The sequence below is a fragment of the Archocentrus centrarchus genome, chromosome 3 (genome assembly GCF_007364275.1).
Source record: "Archocentrus centrarchus isolate MPI-CPG fArcCen1 chromosome 3, fArcCen1, whole genome shotgun sequence".
NCBI classification, from domain to species: domain Eukaryota; kingdom Metazoa; phylum Chordata; class Actinopteri; order Cichliformes; family Cichlidae; genus Archocentrus; species Archocentrus centrarchus.
The window spans coordinates 1,907,461-1,931,167 of record NC_044348.1 but is presented as its reverse complement, the minus strand read 5'-3'; the positions used below and the strand labels follow the sequence as shown (position 1 = coordinate 1,931,167).

Genomic DNA, 23,707 nt, shown 5'->3' with positions numbered 1-23,707 from the left:
TTCAGCTGCGTGTCTATTTCAAACCAACTGAATGCTGTCCAGCATAAAGACAGTAAACGGTTTACTGTCGGAGCCACTGTAACTGATCATAGGACCCCACCACCACCACCACCTGCCAAATCCCACTTTAACCTGTAACTGTACTCATTTTTCTGTTTATGTTGAGGTAGAATCGCCCAGCTACAATGCAGGTGACAACAAATAGAAGTAATTCTTTCTTTTTCTCTGCTCATGACCTACATAACAGTGTTCAAGCTGAATGCAGTCGTTAGAATTAGAGTTTTAATTAAAATAAAGTTTGTATTTCTGTGTACTAATGTTTTTTTTATTATTATTATATTAATATAACATGAGGTTCAGTTAGCTTTGCACAAAAATAGAAAGAAATGTCCTCCAAAGAGCTACTTTTTACTTTCTTACTTGAAGCACATTTGAGGAAGCTGCAGTTTTTGGTTGTTTAATGAAGGATTACTCTCTTCTGTGTAACGTGAACATGACACGAGCACTGGTCTTAAACCTGTGTTTTCTTTCTTTATTTTGCAGTTAGCTCACAGAATGACCAGTCAAACTGGATGGGATTTTTTTCACATGGTTAAGGTTTAAGTTTTGAAGTTTACACTGAATAATTATGTTGCCAAATAATACTATTAAACTACTGTTCACTGATAAGAAAATGGATGCAGTGGATGCTTGATGACAGCATGCCTGCTGGTGCCAACGATTCAGCTCCCACCGTTAACTTTCATCTCTTTCATCTCCAATTGAAACACAAAGCACAGACTCAATTTAATATATTATATTTGTGTGTGTGTGTGTGTGTGTGTGTGTGTGTGTGTGTGTGTGTGTGTGTGTGTGTGTGTGTGTGTGTGTGTGTGTGTGTGTGTGTGTTGTAACCAGACAGAAGAGGGCACTGTTTGATGGTTTCGGTAGAGCAACACTTTTTAGTTTCTTTTACTTTTTCAAGGCATGACAACATGAATACAACAGTCACATTAACATCAGCAGGGGCACACAAACAGTCCATCTATTACCAAACAAAGAATTTTTATTTTACACCCCCCCCCTTCCCCCCAAAAAAGCTACAGGATTAAGCGTGACCGTAACCTCAATTCAGACTCTTCATGTGATACAAACAGAAAGCATGATGACAAGAACTGAACAGCATTTTCTTCTTTGATAGATTACCTGATGTGGAAATGACAAAAAAAATATATATAATACAAAAAATAACAGCATGCACAATCTCTGGTATATATACAAAGCAAATATCTGTCATTGATCATCCCATCCCGACCAGGAGATTATTGATGACTACGCAGGTTTCTCTGTGATGCTTTTAGTTTTTGAACATGTCACACAGCAGTTTCTCCATGGGAGTGTTTCCAATGGTTCTGTGGAAGAACAGCAACTCGATCCGCTCAGAATTCACAAAGCGCAGAGAGGGAAGGAGAAGAAGCAGCTTTCCGAACCTAAACACAAAGATCATAACGAGATTAAGCCCGTGTGAAAGGAAATAGTGCAAATACCATCATGCTGTAAAATCATTTCAAAAAGAAAATCACTCCATGATTTGTTATATGAAACCCCAGATTACGGAGATGTATTCTGTGTAGGTTGTTACCTGGCTGGTTGACTAGGGTAGTGTGACCGGATGTGTTGTCCCAGCATGACTTGTGACTGATCCTGCAGGTTCTCCACTTGTTCTGGATCTTTCAAACCTCGAGTCTCTGTGAAAAGCACGAGTCACATAAATACTTCTGTGAACTCAAAGTCAGGGGAGAAGCAAAAAACAGCAAACAACAAACTTTTATATTGTCCTGTTTTTAAATTGCATATTTTGTGTCATGGTTTGTGCTCAATTTATGCTTTTTATTGAAGTCTTTTCGTGACAAAAATTGTAGAACCTTCCATATTATTAAAAAATAGTATAATTATGATGTACTAATTAAATAAAACATATTGAGGGAAACTTTAGCCTCTGCATATTGCGATCAAGTTAAAGTTGACCTGTCGGACTACAGACAAGTGACTGAATAGTGTTTTGTTCCTCACCTGGCTTGAAGAGCATAATGGCCTTTAGGCAGGCGAACTCGGTGGGATCGACAGCGAGGGCCTTGAAGCGGCTGAAGACCTCCTGCAGGAGGCGCAGGTCCAGGCTGGTGTAGCTGGTTTTTCCCTGCATGCCTGGACAGAGGTCCTGCAAAGAGAGCAGTGGGCAGCTGTCTAGTGGCAAAGACCACTGGATGGCGCAGAGGAGGAAGAGCTCGCTCCATGCTTCCTCCAGCAGGATCACCTGGTGAAGAAGACAAACCAGAGTATGAAAATGCAGCCTTACGTTCTGTGTCGCTGGAAGAAGTCACAAAGAAATTCATTCCTGAGATTCTGTTTTATTGCAGAGGCGGTTGTTTTATTATACTGTCAGAGAGGGATGGGACATCTAATTCCCTGTTCACTTTCTTACTTATAGCCAGTCAGTATTTGTGGTATTATTAGATTTTATATCATCATTTCATGGTGCTAAATGTGCTGTGTTACCATTGTTGCCATGCCATGAATTCTCCCTTGAGGGATACATAAAGTTACCACAAAACTGTAATCCTGTGACACAGAATTACTTTGTTATTTAGAATTTACAGACAAAAAATTTGTTTTTTTTTTGGTCATCATTGTCACTTATAAAGCCAAAATTATGAGACATCATAATTCAATATTGCTTCATATATCCGAGAAAAACACCTACATTTTATTTTCCCTATAACTTTAGCTATTCTCTTATAATTTAAATACAAAGTGTTATAGACGCTTACTGGATTTTAGTTTTTTTTTTTTACCAAATAAAAATAAGTTCTTGTGCCAGCAGTTTACCTGGTCTCTGAAGGGCAGGTTGGAGAACACTGGCAGGTTCTTGGCCCATTTCACCGACATAAAGAGCAGCCTCGCTGAGGTCTCATATATGTTTTCAGAACTGGACGGGTACAGAGCCATGTGGTACTCTGAAGACGCCCGCTCTGGTTCATTGCTGGTCACATCTATGTTTTCATCAACTGAAACAGAAAAGGTGAGTTCAGAATCAATCAGTGCACAGGAAACTTACTTCAGGTTAGGTTTTGGTTTGGTGATTTCTGGAAGTAAAACTTTTTAGGAAATCTCTTTCCCTTTTCGTGTGTTAAAAATCATGAGGATGCAATTCCTGAAAAATGTTGGGAAAAGAGCGTGCAGCCCATGCACTGCATTAGCACTGAGAACTAATGGCCAAAAGCAGATGTCATTAAAAAAAATTAAAATACATTAAAAACAATAAGGGGGTTAATGCTGGGAGCCAGTGACTCAAGTTGAAGTCCAGTTTGAGATGTGTTTTCTCTCCCTAGCCTAATGTCCTTTCATCTCTTTAACTGTAATAAAGTGATAAAATTTGAGCTCCTGCTGAAATTCAGCAGAAGCCCGTACTGACCCCAAAACTAAGTTTCTTCAACGAATCAGAGTGTTTACAAGCGTGTCATCATACTGCCACAGGTTAGCTCATGCAAAACAGCATCACGGTGATCTCATGCTGTGCTGGTAAGTAACGATAAAACCATGACGGATTCATTGCCCACCCTCTCACTCTCTGCTTTCTGTACTGCAGCCCATTCAGGGAGACCAATTTCAACCACAAACATTTTAAATTATGAGGTCAAGGCTTTTTTCCAATAACTGCATCCCCTGCAAGTCCTAATGTGATGGACATGCTGAGAAAGCTTGACCTTAAATTTACAGCAAAGCTTTTGCATGACAAGTCTTCCTCACCATCCTCAGGCTCCAGCTTGGCGCAGGTCTCGGCTGTCATGAGGCTTGCCATGAAGCGGTGGTTGTTCTGGGGACTGGTGCAACGCTGAGTGGCAACAGAGGAAGTGATGGACATAGAGGAGGTGATGTGGGGCCACGTGATGACGGACCCATTGGAGGATGATGAAGAAGATGAGGAAGAAGAGGAGGAGGAAGAGGAGGTGGGTTCCCGCGTGGTGGCCAGGTGTTCCTTTTCGGGGTCCACGTCAATGGAGTCCAGGTGGACCTGAGCTGTGCTGCGTGGCTGCCGCTCGTTCTGCACCGCTGCAGGGGAGAAAGAACCAACCTGTTATCTGAGGTAATATTATAGTCACGATTTTAACCTCACACGAGTTCATGTTTGAGTTATACTGGACACCAATTAGTTTAATGATGCATTTGCATGTTAAATCCACTCACCATCCTTATTCATGCCCGCCTGCAGGCACTTTTTCAGCCGACATGCCTGGCACTGGTTGCGATGAGCCTTGTCCACTGGACACATGCCTGTACCAGCCTGGCACCTGTTAACCAATCGTGAAGCTTTTTATAGGGAGAGCCCACTCAAAAATAACACCCGCAGCTCCTTCCATTCTTTCATCAACATTTCATCAACACTGAAAAGAAAAATGCTTCAGATTCTACTTTTAATCACAGATTTGCTGACACACAAGCACAAACAAATAATGAATGAATATTACAAGCTTTTTATATTTTATGGCTTTAAAAGTTATTTTCTGTGAGTATTCCTGTTAATATTTGAGTGAAATAAGTGTCATTTTTATTTTGCATACAGTCAGTATATTGACATATGTGCTAGCCTGTATTAATGGGCATTTCAGTCAGTTTGAGAGTGATAGCAGACTTTGCTCCTTTAGAATTTGGTTGTGGCGCTACACTTTTGTATTCATTTTTACATACACCATCTGAAAGGCATTTATTTAAAGCAAAACTTTAATTCATTGGAATAGTTTGCAAAATTTGAGAAGGTATTGGATAAACTAGTGAATCTTTACATTTCCCATTTTCTTGTGCCATATATACTAACTAGTGTAAATACAATAACAATCAGCAGCTGAGCTGTCGCTTGCCTGTAAATGAGCCTCCTCCTCACGCTGCGTTTGAAGAAGCCACTGCAGCCGTTGCAGGCGTAGATGCCGTAGTGTTTCCCACTGCTGGTGTCTCCACACACTTTGCAGACTAGAGCCGGGCTCAGAGCTTTGCCCGGTGCTGGACTCTTGGCTGTGAGTCAAACACAGTGACAGGATAGGTCGGTTATTACTGTTCATTAAGTCTGGTATTGTTTCATACGCGTGCCTGCCATCTGTACCTTGCAGCAGGACAGTCTGTCAAAACACTCAAGTCAATAATGCAACAGCCAGAAAATCTCACTGAGTGGATGATGTTGAAGTTAAAACACTAAAAAAAAAAATTAAAATGCTGGAGGAAGATCTGAATAAAATCCTTCAATATAGTTTAAAAAAAACATTGCTTAATTACAAATCTATATATATTTTTCATCTTCTGCTTTAACTGAGAAATGCAGTTGGGTATGCACATACAGTATGTATGTCTATACATACGTGCATATTTACATTTGTGGGGGATTTCATAAATAAAAAGATGTATTTCAAACTTCCATATGACTTTAATCATAACTTTTTTCATCCTACTATAGCTCCAATTTAGTGTTACACTCTTCAGGCTCCATTGACACCTGTTGCCGCTGATGTGGAGCTCTTACCTCCCCTGCTGTCATCAGTCCCACCGCTGCCAGATGATTCAGTGGGGGAAGAGGACGGCATCATGGGTATCTTTGCAAGGTGATCCTCCATCATTTTTGACTGAAAATATCTCCTCCAATGATTGACAAATGGAGATAAGAAAAAGTTTTGGTCCTGCTGAGGTGGAATATGTGGCTTCAGGGCCTCCGGTGGTCCCTGGTGGACAGACGGCGGGACGAGCCTGTGCTGTGTGTTGCAGCCTCTGTTGTGGCGCTTCAGATGGGCTGGGGTCCTGTCATGAGCTCCAGCTGACACTTGTTGCACGTGAACAGGTTGTGTGTGTTCCCTCCGGCCGTCGGGGTCTGTCAATGTCTGTGGGTTCTCCTCGGCAGCAGGTCCTCAAAAGGGAGCCCAGGGGGTGGAGGGGGTAGGATTAGCCCCAAGCGCTGTGTAAGCAGCATGCTTATTTGTCATCCTCTTAATCTTTACTGTTCATCTACTGATCAATCAGTCACATTGCCAGAACATTGGTGCTGCTCAGACGGGGATTGTCATAAAATCTGTAAACAAACAACAACAACAAAAGAATCAGGAGAAATCAGCGATGAAAAACAAAAACTCCTGTTCTGTACTAGAACACTTGTAACATTAGACCAGTTCCCATTGAGGTACTTCTCCCCATGTCTCCTCTGTCTACATCAGTCAACGCTCCTCTCCACTATCTGCATTTAAAGGGATGATTACATGAGCTACACATTATTATATTTACCAGCCTCTTCAATTTGTATTTCCCCTCCTTTTTTTTGCCTCTGAATTCCAGCTCCATTTCCCCTTGCTGTATATTTGATCTGTGTGATTGCCTCCTATTCATAATGACTCCCAGTGTTTGCAGAGGAGCTGCCTATTAACTCCCATTTCCTCCCCTTTTTTTGACAAACTGGAGATCATCCACTTCATCAGGTTGCCAGGAGAAAAAAGGTCACAGAGGGAATAATGGAGTTCTGAGGGGCTGATGTTGTGGTCAGCACTAATTTATTTCATTCGTAAGGTTCTCCCATTTATTATTAAGAAGCTAGAATTATCATACATGTGGCATTTACATAAGAGGCGGTTTATGAGCCGCAGTGGTTATGAGATCAGGTCAGAGGAGCGGACAAAACTCAGGCAGAAAATACGAAACGGGCAGCCTTCTAATCGTATTTAAATGAAACTGACTTCTTATTTTACCAAAAAGCCTGACAGTTTGGGACTAACTGAAAAGCTTTATGCATTATTATTATGATTAGGACATGAAAGGGCTCAAAAACAAATTCATATATTAAACTGGAGAGAAGCAATGGATGATTGCTGGAAAGGCCTCAAATGTTTGAGCAGGTGTCAAACAATGCTTCTGTTGTTAGCGCCGGCACCATCATCCCCTAACGGTTCAGTGCTCACGCAGCTCTCTGCTCATTTTCATCATTTGTCTCTTCGCACAGTTGAGCGGCTCAAGTGAAAGATCTAAAGCTGAAGAGGACACGAGCTGCTGTGTCTCTGACATCTGCGCACTGACATCTGTACTTATTGTTTGTTGTTTTTGTTCTGCGCGTGTAACGTGCGTTAATATCTGCGCTAATGACTGTTCTTAGACTGGACAAATGGACATTTTAATTAATTTTTTTTGTACCATCTGACATTATCGCCTTATGAAACAGCATCCTGCATATGCCAGCAAAATTCACAGCATTTATGTGGGCACTGGTTTGGCAAACTGATGAATACAAGTCTAGTGTTTGCTCGCATTGGTCTCTTAAGCTCCAATATGTTGGGCCATCTTTACCATCTAGTAGCCAACTGTCTGCTTTTTATTAGTGAGAAAGTCGTGTATGGAGGTTTTTTTTAGAGTTTGTTGACAAAACGCTGCTTGTTGGGATTTAGCTGAAGAGAAAATAATTGTTTAAACAAAAGAAAAATATCCATAGGTTCACTCTTTCAGGGCTCAAGCAGGTTCATGGGTGCTGCTGAGGACCCAGAGCTCCTGTCCTTGGTACTGTTTCTGTAAGTTTGAGAGATTTAACAACCTTACAATTCTTCAGTAACAGACACATTCAAATATACTTTGGACGACTGCATAAACTATAACTTCAAATGAATTTAAAACATATATTTGATCTGGTGTGTTGAGGAATTTTAACTTGTGACCTCAGTATTTCTGAAACTTGCAATTAACTATGTTTTATTCCACTTAAGAATAAACACAATATTCACATATCTGATTACAAAGGACATCTACATTTTAAAAACAACAACTTTACAGGTCATTTGACCCAAATAAATATAAGTCCAATCTTCACAGCAGTTTCTAGTGCTTTTTATAGAGATTCTGTAATAAGACCGCAATAAATGAACAGCTAAATAATAACTTGAATTCACTACAAAGCTCAGTAAATGTGACCAAATCAGTAGATTCACATTTTCACTCTGTTTCTGTGTCTTCATTGGATGAATGATTCTTATATCAATATTAATTGTATCTGTTTTTTGCATCTATTACTATAAAATCTGTTCATTAGAATCCAAGTTGAAAACTTGCTTAGGGAGCAAAATTAATGTTGATGTCAGCGGGTTTCAGCACTGCAATAACAAGGCATGATCATAATTGGAAAAAACAAAGTGCCGAGCAGTTAAGTAGATTAGAGTTTGACCACATTTTGTCTGCCTGGGCACCAGCCACAATCACCAGAAGTCTGGGGTGCAGGGGGGCACAATTAGCTCAAAAGATTAAAAGAGCAGTGAAGACGCACTTCTTGAGGGCATCTTTAGCCATATGGTGGCTACTCTCTTCATCCTTAGCCAACACACTGTTGACCTTTGTAAGATTTACCATTTAATTAGGCTTCTGAGGTCAGTGATCTGGTTTTCTGCGTGGATTCACCCAATTACACACTAATTAGTGATGTGAAGACTGACTCAGTTGTGTTAGAAACATGCACGTCTGTCTACCTTCATGCACCAAACAGAAATACCCGGAAACCTAAACGGTTAAACTGAAAAGGAGTCTTTTATTAGACTGAAGGTAGGACCAAACACAAAAATCCAAAACAGAATTGAACCTTACTAAAACATAACCTGAGGGACTTGAAAACTGTAAACAATAGAAGATAAAACTAGGAAACTCCTTGGTGCTGGGAAACACTGGAGCAGGGTAACAGAAACAGACACTTCGACAGAGGGCATGGGGGGGCAGGCACAATATATACACAGAAGGGTAACTGAGGAGACAGCTGGGGAGAGTGAGACACAGGTGATCTCAATCATGGGAGACAGGACAAAGGAAGCAAAACTGAAAGAAAGCACAACAAACAGACTCACACAACAGGTAGTGAGAAAACTAAATGGGGAGACAGACATGAACTAACGCAGTAGACTTGACACAAGAGAGGAGAAATAAACTCAAAAGCGAAGGGGAACTAGTAACAAACTAAGTAAACATTAACAACCCAGGGATCACACAGAGTAACAAAATTAACTAAACTAAAGTGCTGGGAATTAAAAACATGAGTAAATATACTAAAAGGGAAAATATATAAGAAACAATATAAACATCAGGCAAAACAAGAAACTCATGAAATATTTTTTTTTTAAAAACTGTCCAAAAACTCTTAACACTGGGCAACTGGCCCAGGACTGTGACATCTGCTGCCAAAGATCTCCTCCACTACATATTCTGCATATCCATAAGCATATATTTATTTATAGGCATTATAATATCCACCACTTATTACCATCCATCCATCCGCTTCCGCACATCCTGTTAAAGGTCGCGGGGGGGCTGGAGCCTATCCCAGCTGTCATAGGGCGAGAGGCAGGGTACACCCTGAACAAGTCGCCAGCCTGTTGCAGGGCCAACACAGAAGGACAGACGACCTTTCACACTCACATTCATACTCTCATTCACACCTATGGGCAATTTAGATTAGCCAATTAACCTAACCCCAGTAAGTGCATGTCTTTGGAATGTGGGAGGAAACCGGAGTACCCGGAGGAAACCCACGCAAGCACGGGGAGAACATGCAAACTCCACACAGAGAGAGGGAGAGACCTGGGCCAAGGTGGAATCGAACCCAGGCCTTCCAGATGGTATTCTAACTGTGAGGCAGCAGTGCTAACCACTACGCCACCATGCTGCCCACACTTATTACCATTTCATCAGAAAAGTGAACACTCTGAACACCCACTGGTGAAAGTGCCCTTTTGAAGCTTTTAACTTGGAACCAGATGAACTTTTCACTTATTACCATTTCATCAGAAAAGTTCATCTGGTTCCAAGTTAAAAGCTTCAAAAGGGCACTTTCACCAGTGGGTGTTCAGACTCAAATAACTGACTCATATGTGACTTGCTTCAGCTTCATAAATTATTCAGCTTTAATCTACACATAATGTGCCAGTGGTTCTTTTAAATATCTTATGAGCAAAGAACTGTGTAAGTGACTGCATTATTGCTTTATTACCTCCAACAAGGAGGTCATCTTTTTGGTAGCGTTTGCATGAGTTCGTGTCATTCAGTCTGTAAACACGATTGCTTGAAAACTTTTGAATGAATTCTGATAAAACTTTGTAGGGGTGTAGACTGAGGTCACGGTAACCCCTCCTATATCCACTCTCCAGGCAAAACTAATTTTTCATAGAGGCAAAACAACCAGTTCTTAAAGAAGGCAGACTGTCGTGGTCTCATTAGGCATCACCCTGCCTGACTTTTTTTTAGAGAGCCCACCAAATGGAAGGTTTTAAACCAAAAAAATCCATTACATTACATTTTAAAGACATCTGCTGCTTTTGTTCCCTGTATCAAAAAGATCTGCTCTGTATAAAAGTGACACCTGCTGTAGGAGTGTGCAGGAGGGGAGCTGCAGATCAGATCTATTTAGAAAACAGCATCGAGTTGACCGGCTGTGGCCTGCCAAATGCAGCATTATAGCTGTTTACATAATAATAATAAGCTACAGTACATAGTGACACCATCAAGTTTTAGGTGGAGACTTGCTTACACGAGCAGGCCATAGATTATGCCAAGACAAATCGATTAGCATGGGAGCAGTCTAATATTAGGATTCAAAGTATGATTAGAGGAGCTGTGTTATGTAATGACATTAATGAGTCTCTGCTATGCTTCAAGACTTTGAAAACAAGACTAAAGTCTGAGGAGACAAACATACACCAACAAGTCTCCAGCTGACTAAATATCACCTAATCTATCTGCTATCTAATCAATCTGCAAAATTTCTTTTACAGTATGTTTTTTGTTGTGTTATTTTTTTGGATAGATAGATAGATAGATAGATAGATAGATAGATAGATAGATAGATAGATAGATAGATAGATAGATAGATAGATAGATAGATAGATAGATAGATAGATAGATAAAATTGACATTATTTAGTATTAAGATAGATATTTATGCTGGATTTAGGCTTTGAAACAACTGCTTATTAATTCATAAATCCTGGAATGCCGATCACATTGGAACTGTGAGCATTCCAAGATTTTGCTGTACTCCAATAGTTTTCCTGGAGTTAAAAAAAACTTTTCATTTTTATAATTTAGTTAATCAGGATAATGTGAACTTGTTTTGTGTCCTAATCAAAGTTGTTTGATTTGTCTTGATTTATTGAGCATACCTGTGATTATTCCTGTGCTGTACAAGTAAATTTGATTTGATTTGCTTTCCTTGTCATAGACTGGTGATCCAACAAGGGCATAGCTCACCTTTTTCCCAGCATCAGCTGGGATAGGCTCCAGCCCCCTCATGACCCCGAGTTAGATATGCAGCTATGAGTTTGTTAAAGGTACAACTGGCTGTGGAAACAGAAAAACAAATGTAAACATCTCTCTCATACTTATTGGAATAATTTAAGTGTTTGAAATCTGTTCTCAATTTAACTCATTTGATTCAAAACACATTTTTAAAAATCATTTGACATGAGTTTACTGATGATTTTAAAGAAGCAGGAGAACTTATGGGTTTATTTTATTATTTATTCATTCATTTTTTTACATTTTTATTCTGAGAAACAACTGGACAGGTAATCTGTCTTCATCATGTTGCCTGGCAACCACCTTGCAACAAGACATGTTTGAGAACAAGCCCCTGTTCTTACATCTATTGTTTGCACATTACAATACACTCTGGATTACATCACCACACTAACCTCCCTGGCCTGAGCAGGCCACACTGATAAGACACACACACACACACACACACACACACACACACACACACACACACACACACACACACACACACACACACACACACACACCATGGATCACTAAAGGGAACTCAAGGAGGAGTGTAGATTGGCTTTGTGTTTGAGGGGGTGGGTGTTAAATCTGATCTGGCCGGTGCTGACGATGGCAGTGTGGCAGTGTCCTCACATCAGCCACATCAGTGTGTGTGTGTGTGTGTGTGTGTGTGTGTGTGTTATATAACAGCGTGATAAAGCTGCCTTTGGGACTGACTGTGGCTGCTGAGCCTCTTACCTGTGTGTCATGTGGAAAGCTCTGGCAGCAGATCTTCATCTTCCACATCAATCATCTCAGTGGATCTTGACTTGAGCACATTTAGCCTGTCAATGTAGTTAAGTTGAGCATTTGTCAATGTGTGTGTGTGTGTGTGTGTGTGTGTGTGTGTGTGTGTGTGTGTGTGTGTGTGTGTGTGTGTGTCACTAAGACCTTTACTCATGGCATGGGGTCTAAAAAATCCTAAGGCAGAGTTTGATTTGGTCACATGACCCTTTCTTTTAGCACCACCATTACACAGATATTAAAATTAAACAGGCAGATTCTTATTAAATCTATTTACACTTTTCAGCTTTAATTATGTTTTCTAACATCTCCTTAGGTCTCATGATGTGTAATATCAGCATGTGGCGTTGTCACTGTTAACCTCACTAAAACCCAAACTGATTTACAATTAGAGCCCGAATGATTGATCAGTGGGCTGATGAGCTATTTACTAGTCTATCACTATCATCATTTAGAATAGAATAGAATAAAATAGAATGCCTTTATTGTCATTATACAGGATGCCATGCAATAGAAAGTCAAACTTTCTAAATAAAAATATAATAATCTAATTTAATCTAAAAATATACAGAATGTATATTTTTAGATTAAAATGTATAAAAAATATATATACAGAAATATATACAGAAAATAAAATGTATTAAAAATACAGAAAATAAGAGAATGTATAAAAATAAAATAAGTGTATACATATAATAATGAAGATGAATATTGCACCAGTGAATGAATATTGGATATTACACAATATAGGAGTGATAGATATTGTTCAGTATGAATAATATAATATTGCACAGAGATGTGGGTATTGCACAGTTAGAGTGGGGGTGTGTGTGTGAGTTCATGGTGGTGATTGTTCTGGTGAATAAACTGTTCTTGAGTCTGTTTGTTCTGGCTTTGATGCACCTGTAGCGCCCGCCAGAGGGCAGCAGGTCAAACAGTTCAAAGCCAGGGTGTGAGCTGTCCTTGATGATGTTCTTGGCTCTGCTGAGGCAGCAGGAGGTGTAGATGTCCATCAGGGAGGGAAGAGGACAGCCAACGATTCTTTGTGCTGTCTTGACTACACTCTGTCTGCCTCAGTGCAGCTGCCGTACCATACTGTGATACAGTACGTCAGCAGGCTCTTAATGGATGAGCGGTAGACGGTATAACAGCGGATAAATCAAAAATTAAGAGCGAAAGTAGAAACACCCTTTAGCCGTGTTGATGTTGCATGGTTCCTGTGGCATCCTGTGATGTCACTGTTGTCAGCAATGCCACAAGAACACAAAAACCAAGCAGAAAATAAGTGACACTAAATTTAATTATAAACAAAAAATGAATAAATAAATAAATATAGTAAAGCTATAGTAACGTCAAAGTCAAGAGAAGAGGGAGGGTTGGGCCTGCCAGTATTTAAACACTACTACTGGGCTGCCAACATTAGAGCGTTAACGTTCTGGCAACAGGAGTCTTTGGACAGTTTGGGGGTTGAAACTCCTCTGTGGCTCAAGATGGAATCTAAATTAGCGAATAATTCTTCCTTACCAGCTATGTTGTTTGCCAACTTTGAAAAACCAGATGCCTATAGAAATTTGAGCTTTGTGTTAACACATGAAATAAGAATCCTGAATCAGATCAGGAGTTTCCTGGCATTACCAAATACGTCAGTACAGACGCCGATTTGCTTTAACCACAGTTTTTCACCCCCTTGGCAGGACATAGTTTATTATGATTGGAAGGAAAAGGGGTTGATATCAATTAATATGTATATTAGTAACAAGTTTGCATCATTCAGCCTATTGAAAGGTAAATACAATCTGCCTCACACACATTTTTTTTGATATCTTCAGGTCAGGCATTACATTCAGTCGAAAATTGAGAATTTTGACACTCTGCCATTAGAGCATGGCATTTATGACATCCTAAGGAGCCCCCCCTGATTCTAAGCATCTTATCACACAAATTGTATGTTTATTTGGTGATAACATAGTGGCAGATACTACAAGAATTAGGGAAGCTTGGGGGAATGAGTTAGGGATAACAGTCTCTGAGTCTATGTGGAACAGGTGTTTATCCAAAATCTGCTCCTGTTCAATAAACAGCAGGCATCAATTAATTCAATTTAAAATCATTCATTGGTTACACTATTCTAAGGTCAGACTGCATAAGATTTACCCCACTGTTTCCCCAGTGTGTGACAGGTGTAATAGGTCAGAAGGTACGCTGTCTCATGCTTTCTGGTCATGCCCTTTACTAAATGACTTCTGGTTGAAAATATGTGATGGGTACTCCAAGGCATATAAAACTCCTTTACAATTTGAACCAGGTCTTGTGATCCTTGGATGCTCCCAAACGCCTGATGCTATACCTGCTGTAATGATGCAGCCACTGGAACTTGGACTGATTGTTGCCAAAAGACTAATTTTGAGAGACTGGAAGTGCTCTGGACCCCCTTCCTTCCAATTGTGGGTGACTGATATGATGTCCATAATACAAATGGAAAAACTCCGTAAAGACGCTAAAGATACCTTTTCGCACTACTGGAATCCCTTCTTAGATCACTTTGCTAAGGCCAGATTAAGCTGAACAGATTCCAACTTTAATTTCAACATCTGCATATCTGTAAGAATATGTTTACGTATATATATATACCTTGTGTGTACACTGTTCGCTAACTGCAATGTTTAACACTTTGACCTGTGCATCTGGGAAAAAAAAAAACCTATAGTAATGTCATCTATGACAGCAGCTTAGCAGTGTTCTCAGTGAACAAGGATAGTAAGCAGGTACAGTAGCTGCTGTTTTCCTCCTCAACAGCTAAACACCAGTGATGTGAAGGTTTCAAGTTCTTTCTGCTGACTCTTAATTAATCAAAAGCTCAAACAACACCTGACACTTACTCAGACTTTCTAACTTCAAAAGGTCCTCATATTAACATAAGTCATATTTTCCTAAATTTAATGTTGATGATTGATATTAGACCAGTTTGTTCCTCTTACCATTTCATCATCAGAAAATACACAAAGACATGCTGTAAATCAAACGCATATTTAGTCAGCCTAATATAGTTTTGCTTTGGGCTTACTGGGATTATAGAGCATTTCAAATCATTTGCCATATCACCACACAAGCAACAAAAAGATCACAAAGCATGTTGCATGTTTACTGTTGTGCGTCAGATCAGACGCTCACGTGTCATTCTGAAAGGAAGGCACAAGCAATGCGGTTTATCATTTCATTTGGAGGACTTGTTGGATCACAATTAAATACAGTCTAAATTCACAAAGTAATTCAATTTTATTTATATAGCATCAAATGACAACAACAGTCATATCAAGGTGCTTTATCCCTTTAACAGTCCGGGATTTTTTTGGCAAAAACGCCTAAAAATGTAATAAAATTTTTAAGTTAAAGCTGTTCCTAAACCCTTAGGACTGTGTGAAAAAAACTTGGGCATTTTGTAAAGGTAACATTCCGTAATTTTATACCACAAAAGTAAGATTTACTCTAAGTGTAACTATCAGAAAGTTATACTCTTTGGAACAGACAGATTTGAAGATTTTTTTTTTCTCGCCTAGATAAAAAAAACAAAAAAAAGCTGAAGTTGGTATTTATGGACTAAAACACACCATGATTACAAAGAATAAGGTCTTGGCTATTCCCATTTCAAATTTGAAAACAATAGCTGTAGAAATGAGCATTTTACAGCATATTTCATATGGTATAGGTTGTGTGTTTTTCAGAGGGACATTTTTGGAGACTACAAGTGGACACTTTGGATGAATTTGGATAACCCTGAAAAATGCAATAACCTTTGAATGCTTCATCCTACAGACATCAATGAGGGCTCTAATGAAAGCTTACACTTAGAGGAATGAGAATATAGAGCCAAAGCCACTCTCCCTGTTTTAGAAATTCATATTTTATCATAAAAAAGCAATAAAGAGTAAACTAAACGTGTGCATTATAAAAAGTAGTCCAAACCAGTGCTCTAGTCAACAAACATTTTAATAAACACACAAATATTTTTAACTATTTACATATTTATTGGCACATTATTATTTTACATGTTGTTTTCTCTGTGCCAGTCATTGTAGCAGTCACAGTTTGCAACAAAACACAAGGGCATGTTGCATGTTGCACACTTGACTGGAGTTTTTGCATGGCACTTTGGCCTTTTCTTTTCTTTTCTTTTCTTTTCTTTTCTTTTCTTTTCTTTTCTTCTTTTCTTTTCTTTGTGTTTTGGCATTGTTTTAAACTAAAAACCCATCAAAACAGCAATAGCACACATAACACAACTTTTACGCATGAGCGCACAGAAATCCTGTAATGACTAAACTCTCTTACGCATGGTCCTCTTGTTCACAAAACACAACAAACCCACACAAACGACACATTGGCGTATTCAAAACTTCATTGGCTAAACGTCTGTAGCCATTTTTATTCTGTGAGCTGATAGGTTGGATCTTCAACGCTAAAAGTTGGGTGTGAGCTTGTGCTAGTCTGTGACACTCATTGGCTGTTGCTTGCTACAGACAGCTGTCACAGTGTCCCAGTTGTCCAAGTTAGGTGTCAGTTAAAGCCTAAGATGCCGTTTTGAACAAAAACCGTTCGTTTTAGCTGTAGGAGCTGCTACATCAGGTAAAGTCGGCAAAAAAGTGTCTTTACTTTTTTCAAGAAAAGTTTAGGCTCTGTTTTTGGTGCCCTTGTGGATGCGACTCGTGTTTTGGACCTCATGGGAGAAGAAGAATTTTACATTCTTATCTGGATTTAACAGGAAGCCAGTAATAACCACAACACTGGAGGTCGAAATCATATCCGTGGAACATGCTCTGGATTTTACCGGCCAAAATATTTGTCTCAATTAAAGCAACTGCAATCCTGTTCCAACTCAAAGCTCATGAAAGTTACTGTACTGTAACATTTCAGTTATGCCGTGTGAATATTTTTTTGGCTCTTGTATACTTTGAATGCAAACAGTCTTAAATAACACAAAGCAACAGAATAAGAAACCCACACAATACAACCAGCAGCAGCCACTGGCTGCTAAGTGTTTGTAGATCTCCTAAACAAACCGCGGGACCCTGAGCTGCATCAAGAGGCTCAGCCGAGGTCCAATCTGACATTTATCTCTCAGGCCATTCTGCTGATGGCAGCACGACATCGCTTTAGGAAGCAGCTGTTTACTGTCAGAGATCTAGGTCAGGACAGAAAGACAGAGCTGGACACTGCGAGCAGTTTACGCACACACTGTGTGGCCTCCAGTGCACCTGTAAGGGCCTCTAAAGGATTCAGAAGGGGTGGATCTGGTCACATGGGAGGAGCGGCAGATATTTAAATACTTGATGAGGTAAAAACATTCTGTTAAAGGCCAATAAACAATAAAAACATTTTCAAAACTGAGCAATTTCATTAAAATCATGCAGTTTTTTCCTGCAACAGCTACCCCACTGGTGTTTAAGGGAATAAAATATCCATGATTAAAGAAAAAAAAGTCAAATATCAGTGGGAAACGTGAAATGGGCAGAAGCTCCAGAGTTATTTGTGCTTTTCATCGAGTCCTCCATGAATGGAAATTGTTTTATCTCATTTCTGCCTTTGCCCTCATATTGAGTGTGGACATAATGGACAATTTGCTGATGATGTTGTTCCATTCTTGGGAAAATAAGGACATTCTGACTTTATAAGATTATCACAATATTATCCTTCCAGAAAAGAGTTATAATTGCTCAGAACACAGCAGGTGATTGCTATTTAAAAGTAAATGAATGTAATTTTCTCATTTCAATAAACAAGAATAAACTTTAAGTGTATTTACTGTGTTGTTATTAACGAATTCCTGCTACAGTTCAACGGTGAATCAACTTAAGAAGATTTAAATAATCCTTTTCAATGTCAGCTATCATCAAAGAGTAGGATTACAAGTTCCAGGTATTTATTACTATATAATACTACACGAGGCAATATAGCATCTATCACACATAGACTTTATATTAAATTCCTGATAAATATTCAGTAAGTAAATATAATTAAGAAAATACTGGAATTTAGCACGGCTAACCTAAATTTACATAATAAAATCACATTAATTATAATATCTCCTAACAACAGGCTTTTGTCCAATATATAAAAAATAGAAAGTTAAAAACAAGTTCTTGTTTTAACTTGAAGGTGATTCAGTAAATAACCTGTGTATGAACAAAGCTTAGATGGAAGCAGAATATAAGGATTTGCCATTAAAGTCATTTTAAATGTCAGAGCTCCTTTCTGCAGTAAAACTAACTGTTCATGTACATTAGCAGATGGCTCTCACTCAGACCTAATTTACTTCAGCCACTGCTGCTGCTGCTGTGGATGAAGTCAGGTGACTTTAGATGAGACTGGGCCCTCTGTGGAAAGGCTTACGGTAAATGAGGTAACTGAATGGACCATGGTTATATTTCTTGCAGTTGCAACACAGTTGTGTTTTAATAAACGGAGGAGAGTTGTACTTTCTAAAAGGCATGTCATTAGAGGAAAACAATCATGTAAATTATTTAAAAAATCAGGAAGGTGATGCAGAGCTTTCAGTTTTAGGAAATTTGAAACTCATTTTTGTGTTCAGCTGCAGGAAGAACAGTGTGTGTAGCAGTGATACAACAAGTCAAACTGGGGAGTAAATTTCATAAAACTTCTAAATTTTTGCAACTTAAATGTAAAGGCAACAGGATACTCTGCATTTATTTATTTTTTTGACAAAATAGAAATGTTTGGGTAATATTTTCACTTCTGGCAATGGGATTTACTTTGTTTTTTAAACTGTAAAATCAAGTTCAGGTATATGTTCTCACATTTTCTATGAACATCTTTGACATTCATGCAGTAAAACAAACCATTTAGGTTTAACGTTATTAAAGAACAAACACATTATTCACAAATCTTGTGTTTGTAGTCGGCAGGAGTTTACAGCAACAGTAGCTCCAGTGTTTACCACACATTCTCTTGTTAACAATGGACTCAGTGGGCCTCTAATGCCACCAACACCCCCCACCCCACACACACACACTGCTCACATTAACCCTTCCCTGACCCTCAGGCTCATCTACTGACTGCTGACACAGCCATTACTCACCATTTTAAAGCAGCTCTTTGGCAGTGCAGCTCAGCGGGCTTGTTAAGATTTTGGGGAAGGGGGTGTTGCATGATCGTTTGGGAGGAGGTGGCTCAGTGCAAAGGGCCGGGCTGACGGGCAGCTGGGATTACCACTGACACACCATCTGCCACCCGAATGCTGTGATAATCAGAGTGAAGAAATCAGTATCTTGAGTAAATATCGTAGACAAGCTCATTTAACCTGAAGTACAAGCCAGTTTTACCAGGAACGTAGCTGATGATTGGCTCTGACTCTCATCCTGGTCAGTCTTATCCTGTCTTTGGGTTACTCTCTAACATCTACATAAGTATAGAGGGCATATAATTAATATGACATATCTCCTGTTAGTGTTGCTTCACCTGGTTGGGTGGGAGAAGTTTCACCCTTTTAATTCTGTCATCTGCTTACATCATCAACAATTACTGTGATGGTTCCACGTGTATTTTTAGTCATTTTTCTTTTTAAAATTTACACACACACACACACACACACACACACACACACACACACACACACACACACACACACACACACACACACACACACATACAAAAACAGATTAAAATGACCTTATTAAGTAAATCACAGTTGATATGAATTCTGAAATGGAGCCAGTTAGATACAGTAAATCCCAGATAAATCCATCAATAACTACAATTGTTTTTAATCTGCTGCATTACCAGCTCAAAATGCCCATTCAAGGTCTTGATTACATCATGCAGGGTAGTTCTTAAGCTAAACAATATGAGCGATAATGGTCAGATTTATCTTTGAAGAACACAGATGCTGCTCTGTATGAGTCATGCAAACAACGTGCAAAGCTTACAGCCGATAATTCAAACAGATGCACTGCCTGGCACACTTTTCCCGCTTTTATCTCCGGTAGCATATTGTTATCTAATCGGCTCTGTTGTGATTAAAATTCAATTAACATCCTGTCTTTTGAGGCATATTATGTTCAAACATTCAAATCGCCAACTGTCTTAATCCTAAAAAAAAACAAAGACTTTTCATGCAGCCACATAGAGGAGCCTTTTGTATTTATGCCATATTAGCTTCTGTGTAACCAATATGGTGTTCCGCAGGGGGAAGAGGGAAGATACAGGCTGATGCAGCAAGAGCGGACTATTCTCTGAGGTCAGTGCAGTGGTCATTTATTGTTTTGTTGTTGAATGTGATGCTTCAGCGAGGCGTCAGTGGAGGATTAGCAGTCGCTGGCACATGTCAAGGAGTGAGAGTGTGGACCGGAGCGTGCAGGGCAGGCGAGGCGTCATGGGGCTCTGAGCCTGCTGACACAAGGCTGAACACGCTCCGCTCTGAGGAGTGGGCAGGCTGTCTGAGAAATGTGAAGCAACACACACCCTGAACATTTTCCACATGTGACACTCTCATGTGTGCAACCGACATGTATAATAAACAGAGTACTCTGATAAACAGAGTAAAGGACAGCCAGTCAGTGCACATTTGAAAGCAATTAGTTACCTCATGGCTTGGTTCAGATCTTTACTAGATGCTCAAGCAGCCAAAGAAGTGACCAATACATTTATGAGCTTTACTGTTAGGCCACCATGTTTTTGTGTGTCCTGGGTGCCTAAAAGTCTAATAGCATGTCATTGTACTCACAGGACATACTTTTAATATCCATCAGATCACAAGCACCCAGCACACCCGAGGCTTCATTTGAAAGTAACATCTTTTAGTTTCTGAAAAATCTTTAAAGCCCGGGCCTTACCCCAGATGGGTTTCCTGTTACACGTTGGTTGTTCATCACACAAGAACTCCTCACGTACTTGTGTTTTAACTACAATATAAAGTATGTATCTTATTTCATTTCTGTTTTCTTTCATCTTGTTTAACAAAAAACAAATAGGGTATAAAATAACATGGTTTGACTAACTTAAAAAAATGGGAGTCTCATATTAACTTCAGATAGATTTCAAATACATGTGCAAATTGCATTAGAATCACATAAGGAAGGGACCCGTTCAATTCCTGGTTCACTTCCCATATGGACACCTGACTAATGATTTAAGAAGTAAAAACCATCTGTTTGTGCTCTGCTTTATAACATTATTATAAAGCAGAAGGTCCTGGGTTCAAATCCATCATCTGGCCGGACCTTTCTGTGTGGAGTTTGCATGTTCTCCTCATGTCTGTGCAGGTTTGATATGAATGTGAGTCTGAATGGTTTTCTGTCTCTCTCTCTGTGTTAGCCCTGCGACAGGCTGGTGACCTGTCCAGGGTGTACCCTGCCTCTTGCGCTATGACAGCTGGGACAGGCTCCAGCCCAGAGGCCCAAGTTCGAGTCATACACATCACAGATGTTTTTACATCATTTGTAGGATTTTTAAATTACCTCTTTGATTAAAAATATTAATTGTTTTTAAACACCTTGGTCAGGTTTGGAAATGTATCAAAGACTGGTATCTGTCAAAGATAGATGTAGCTTCACGTCACTGGTTGGTTTCTGAAGGCCAGTTTAGAAACCTCACAATGAACATTTCACCGTCACCATTTTCATGTTTTAAAAAAGAGAAGGATATGTAAAAAAAAAACACAAAAGAAAACAGGTATCACTCAAGTACAGGTTAAGCTGTATCCACCTTTACACTGTCTATGGATAAAATACAACAGTTGCCATATTTTTTAAAACTTTGTGTCTTGGTGAAGCTTCCCCACTTTCTTTTCATGAAATCCATGCATCTGGCACAAAATATTTCCTATTGAAATGCATCACTTACAAATGTGTGTTCACTGGCACACAGAAATAATCAGTTCATGTTCATGAACATGAAAAGATCAGCTGTTTTTTTTCCTTGGCTATTTCCCATAGTGCCATGAGCCCGGGCTGGCAGTCGACATGTGCCTAATTCCTCTGTTCCACTGCTCCACACTTTGAAGTCCTTTCATGCAATCACCATTTCTGCTGATTCTGTAGTTCAAGTCTTCCTGCTACACAGTGACCTTATAAGCTCTTAAACCCCTTTTGCATCATATATTACATATGCTGTCTCATGCATTATATGTATATCTTAAAACACTTTGGAGTTAAATCTGGATAATTTTCTACCAGCCAGAAGTCACTTCAACTTTAAAGACTTAATAAAGTTATACAAAAACTCCTTTCTTCATCTCGGGATTGTGCAGCCAGCGTCCTCAACATGAAGCAGTTTGAAATGAGTCGAGCCACTGCCATGTAATCAGGACGGGAACTCGAGCTGTCCCTCACCAGGTCGCTGTGGCCCCACTCATTATCTTATCACCTATTGTAACCCGCTGTAATTCCCCCTCTCATGATTGATGATGTCGCTGTCTGATTACACCAAGACAACCCCCCCCCCCCAAAAAAAAGATCATCTTTCACTCTAGTGGCCAACTCCACGAGTTCCATGAGGTCTGCTGGGAAGGATGACGGAGGAGGAGGAGCTGTGCAGCTGTGCAGCCATGTTGAGCTGCTGTCATATGTGCATTAGCTTTGTATAAATATTGAGAAAGAATCGGCACACTGTTGTAAATTAGTTTATGACATTTTTTTTTACCAATGCAATTTAGAAATGGCTCCTGAACCAGCAGAAGAAATCACACTCACTTGGGGTAAAAGTAATTACATTTTGGTTCCACTGTCTCATGTTTGATTGATTTGGATACCAATTTTCTAGATGCACCTAACAAGACACTGATCAAGGTGTTTCTGATAAGGAGCATCATGTGGTGCAGCACAGAAAGCCTTGGCATAAAACATTTAGACTGAAGGTTTCTCTGCTACAGATCATGTCCCTGGCCTGCCTCGAACAAATCAGATAGGTAACCTGTGCTCTTTTTAAAAGAGACAGTGAGCCTCATCTCTCCATGCAGCAGGTGGAGACAGATGCCTCATTATCCATACCACTGGAGACAAAACAAGCCTGGGACCTGATGGCCTCCCCCCACACTGGCATTTAGTTTCCAATGTGCTGACACAAGGCAACCTTGGACCATCGCCGGGCTGTGCTCATCTCTGACCTCAGTGAGCGCAGGTCGCTCGCGGAGTCACATTAAACTTTCAGAGGACCCAAAGGTCCCCGTCAGGAGTGTTAACAGCGGCATTGTCCCAGTTCCCCCTGACTCAAATGGCCAAGTGTAACAAGGCACCCCCTCCTGTGGTCAAGACCGTCCGCCCCCCTGGGTCCATAGATACAGTGACACCCTTTAGATCCATCTGCACCTCCTCTGAGTCACATAAAGAGGCAGGGACAGAAGATTCAAGAGCATGTGCCTTATGTTTTTCGAGCTGCACTGACACTCTACACCTAATGTGTGTTTTGGAAGACATTTGATGGCTTGGACTCCAGCGAGTAATGAGTGAGGGCAGGTGTGGGATCAGACTCGGATAATGGAATTCACACTGAGACAGCCGATCGCACTAAAGGTCCAGTTTGCCTGTGCGGGGTTCCAATTACAATTTACTGAACACATCCTTCCTTTCTTCTTGCTTTGACTTTTTTTTAATTAGAGCAACATTTAA

General features: G+C 39.8%; 1 protein-coding gene across 1 annotated transcript; it reads right to left on the bottom strand.

Moving 5' to 3' along the window:
• Positions 1–933: 933 nt before the first annotated feature.
• Positions 934–5,926, bottom strand: LOC115778198 (photoreceptor-specific nuclear receptor-like). Its single transcript, XM_030726254.1, has 8 exons — positions 5,549–5,926; positions 4,896–5,046; positions 4,225–4,328; positions 3,787–4,089; positions 2,866–3,044; positions 2,053–2,293; positions 1,622–1,727; positions 934–1,469 (listed from the first exon to the last, which is right to left on the bottom strand). Exons 1-8 carry the CDS (start codon positions 5,640–5,642, stop codon positions 1,337–1,339), a joined length of 1,311 nt encoding a protein of 436 aa, XP_030582114.1. The 5' UTR covers positions 5,643–5,926; the 3' UTR covers positions 934–1,336.
• Between the last annotated feature and the right edge of the window lie 17,781 nt (positions 5,927–23,707).

What these genes read in the sequence shown, in the direction of transcription:
- LOC115778198 (XM_030726254.1), bottom strand. Translation starts at nt 5,642, where the DNA reads ATGATGGAGGATCACCTTGCAAAGATACCCATGATGCCGTCCTCTTCC. An exon ending in GGCGGGCATGAATAAGGATG is followed by an intron (nt 4,090 to 4,224) that starts GTGAGTGGATTT and finishes TCTCCCCTGCAG; the next exon opens with CGGTGCAGAACGAGCGGCAG. An exon ending in ACCTGCCCTTCAGAGACCAG is followed by an intron (nt 2,294 to 2,865) that starts GTAAACTGCTGG and finishes CTTCTTCACCAG; the next exon opens with GTGATCCTGCTGGAGGAAGC.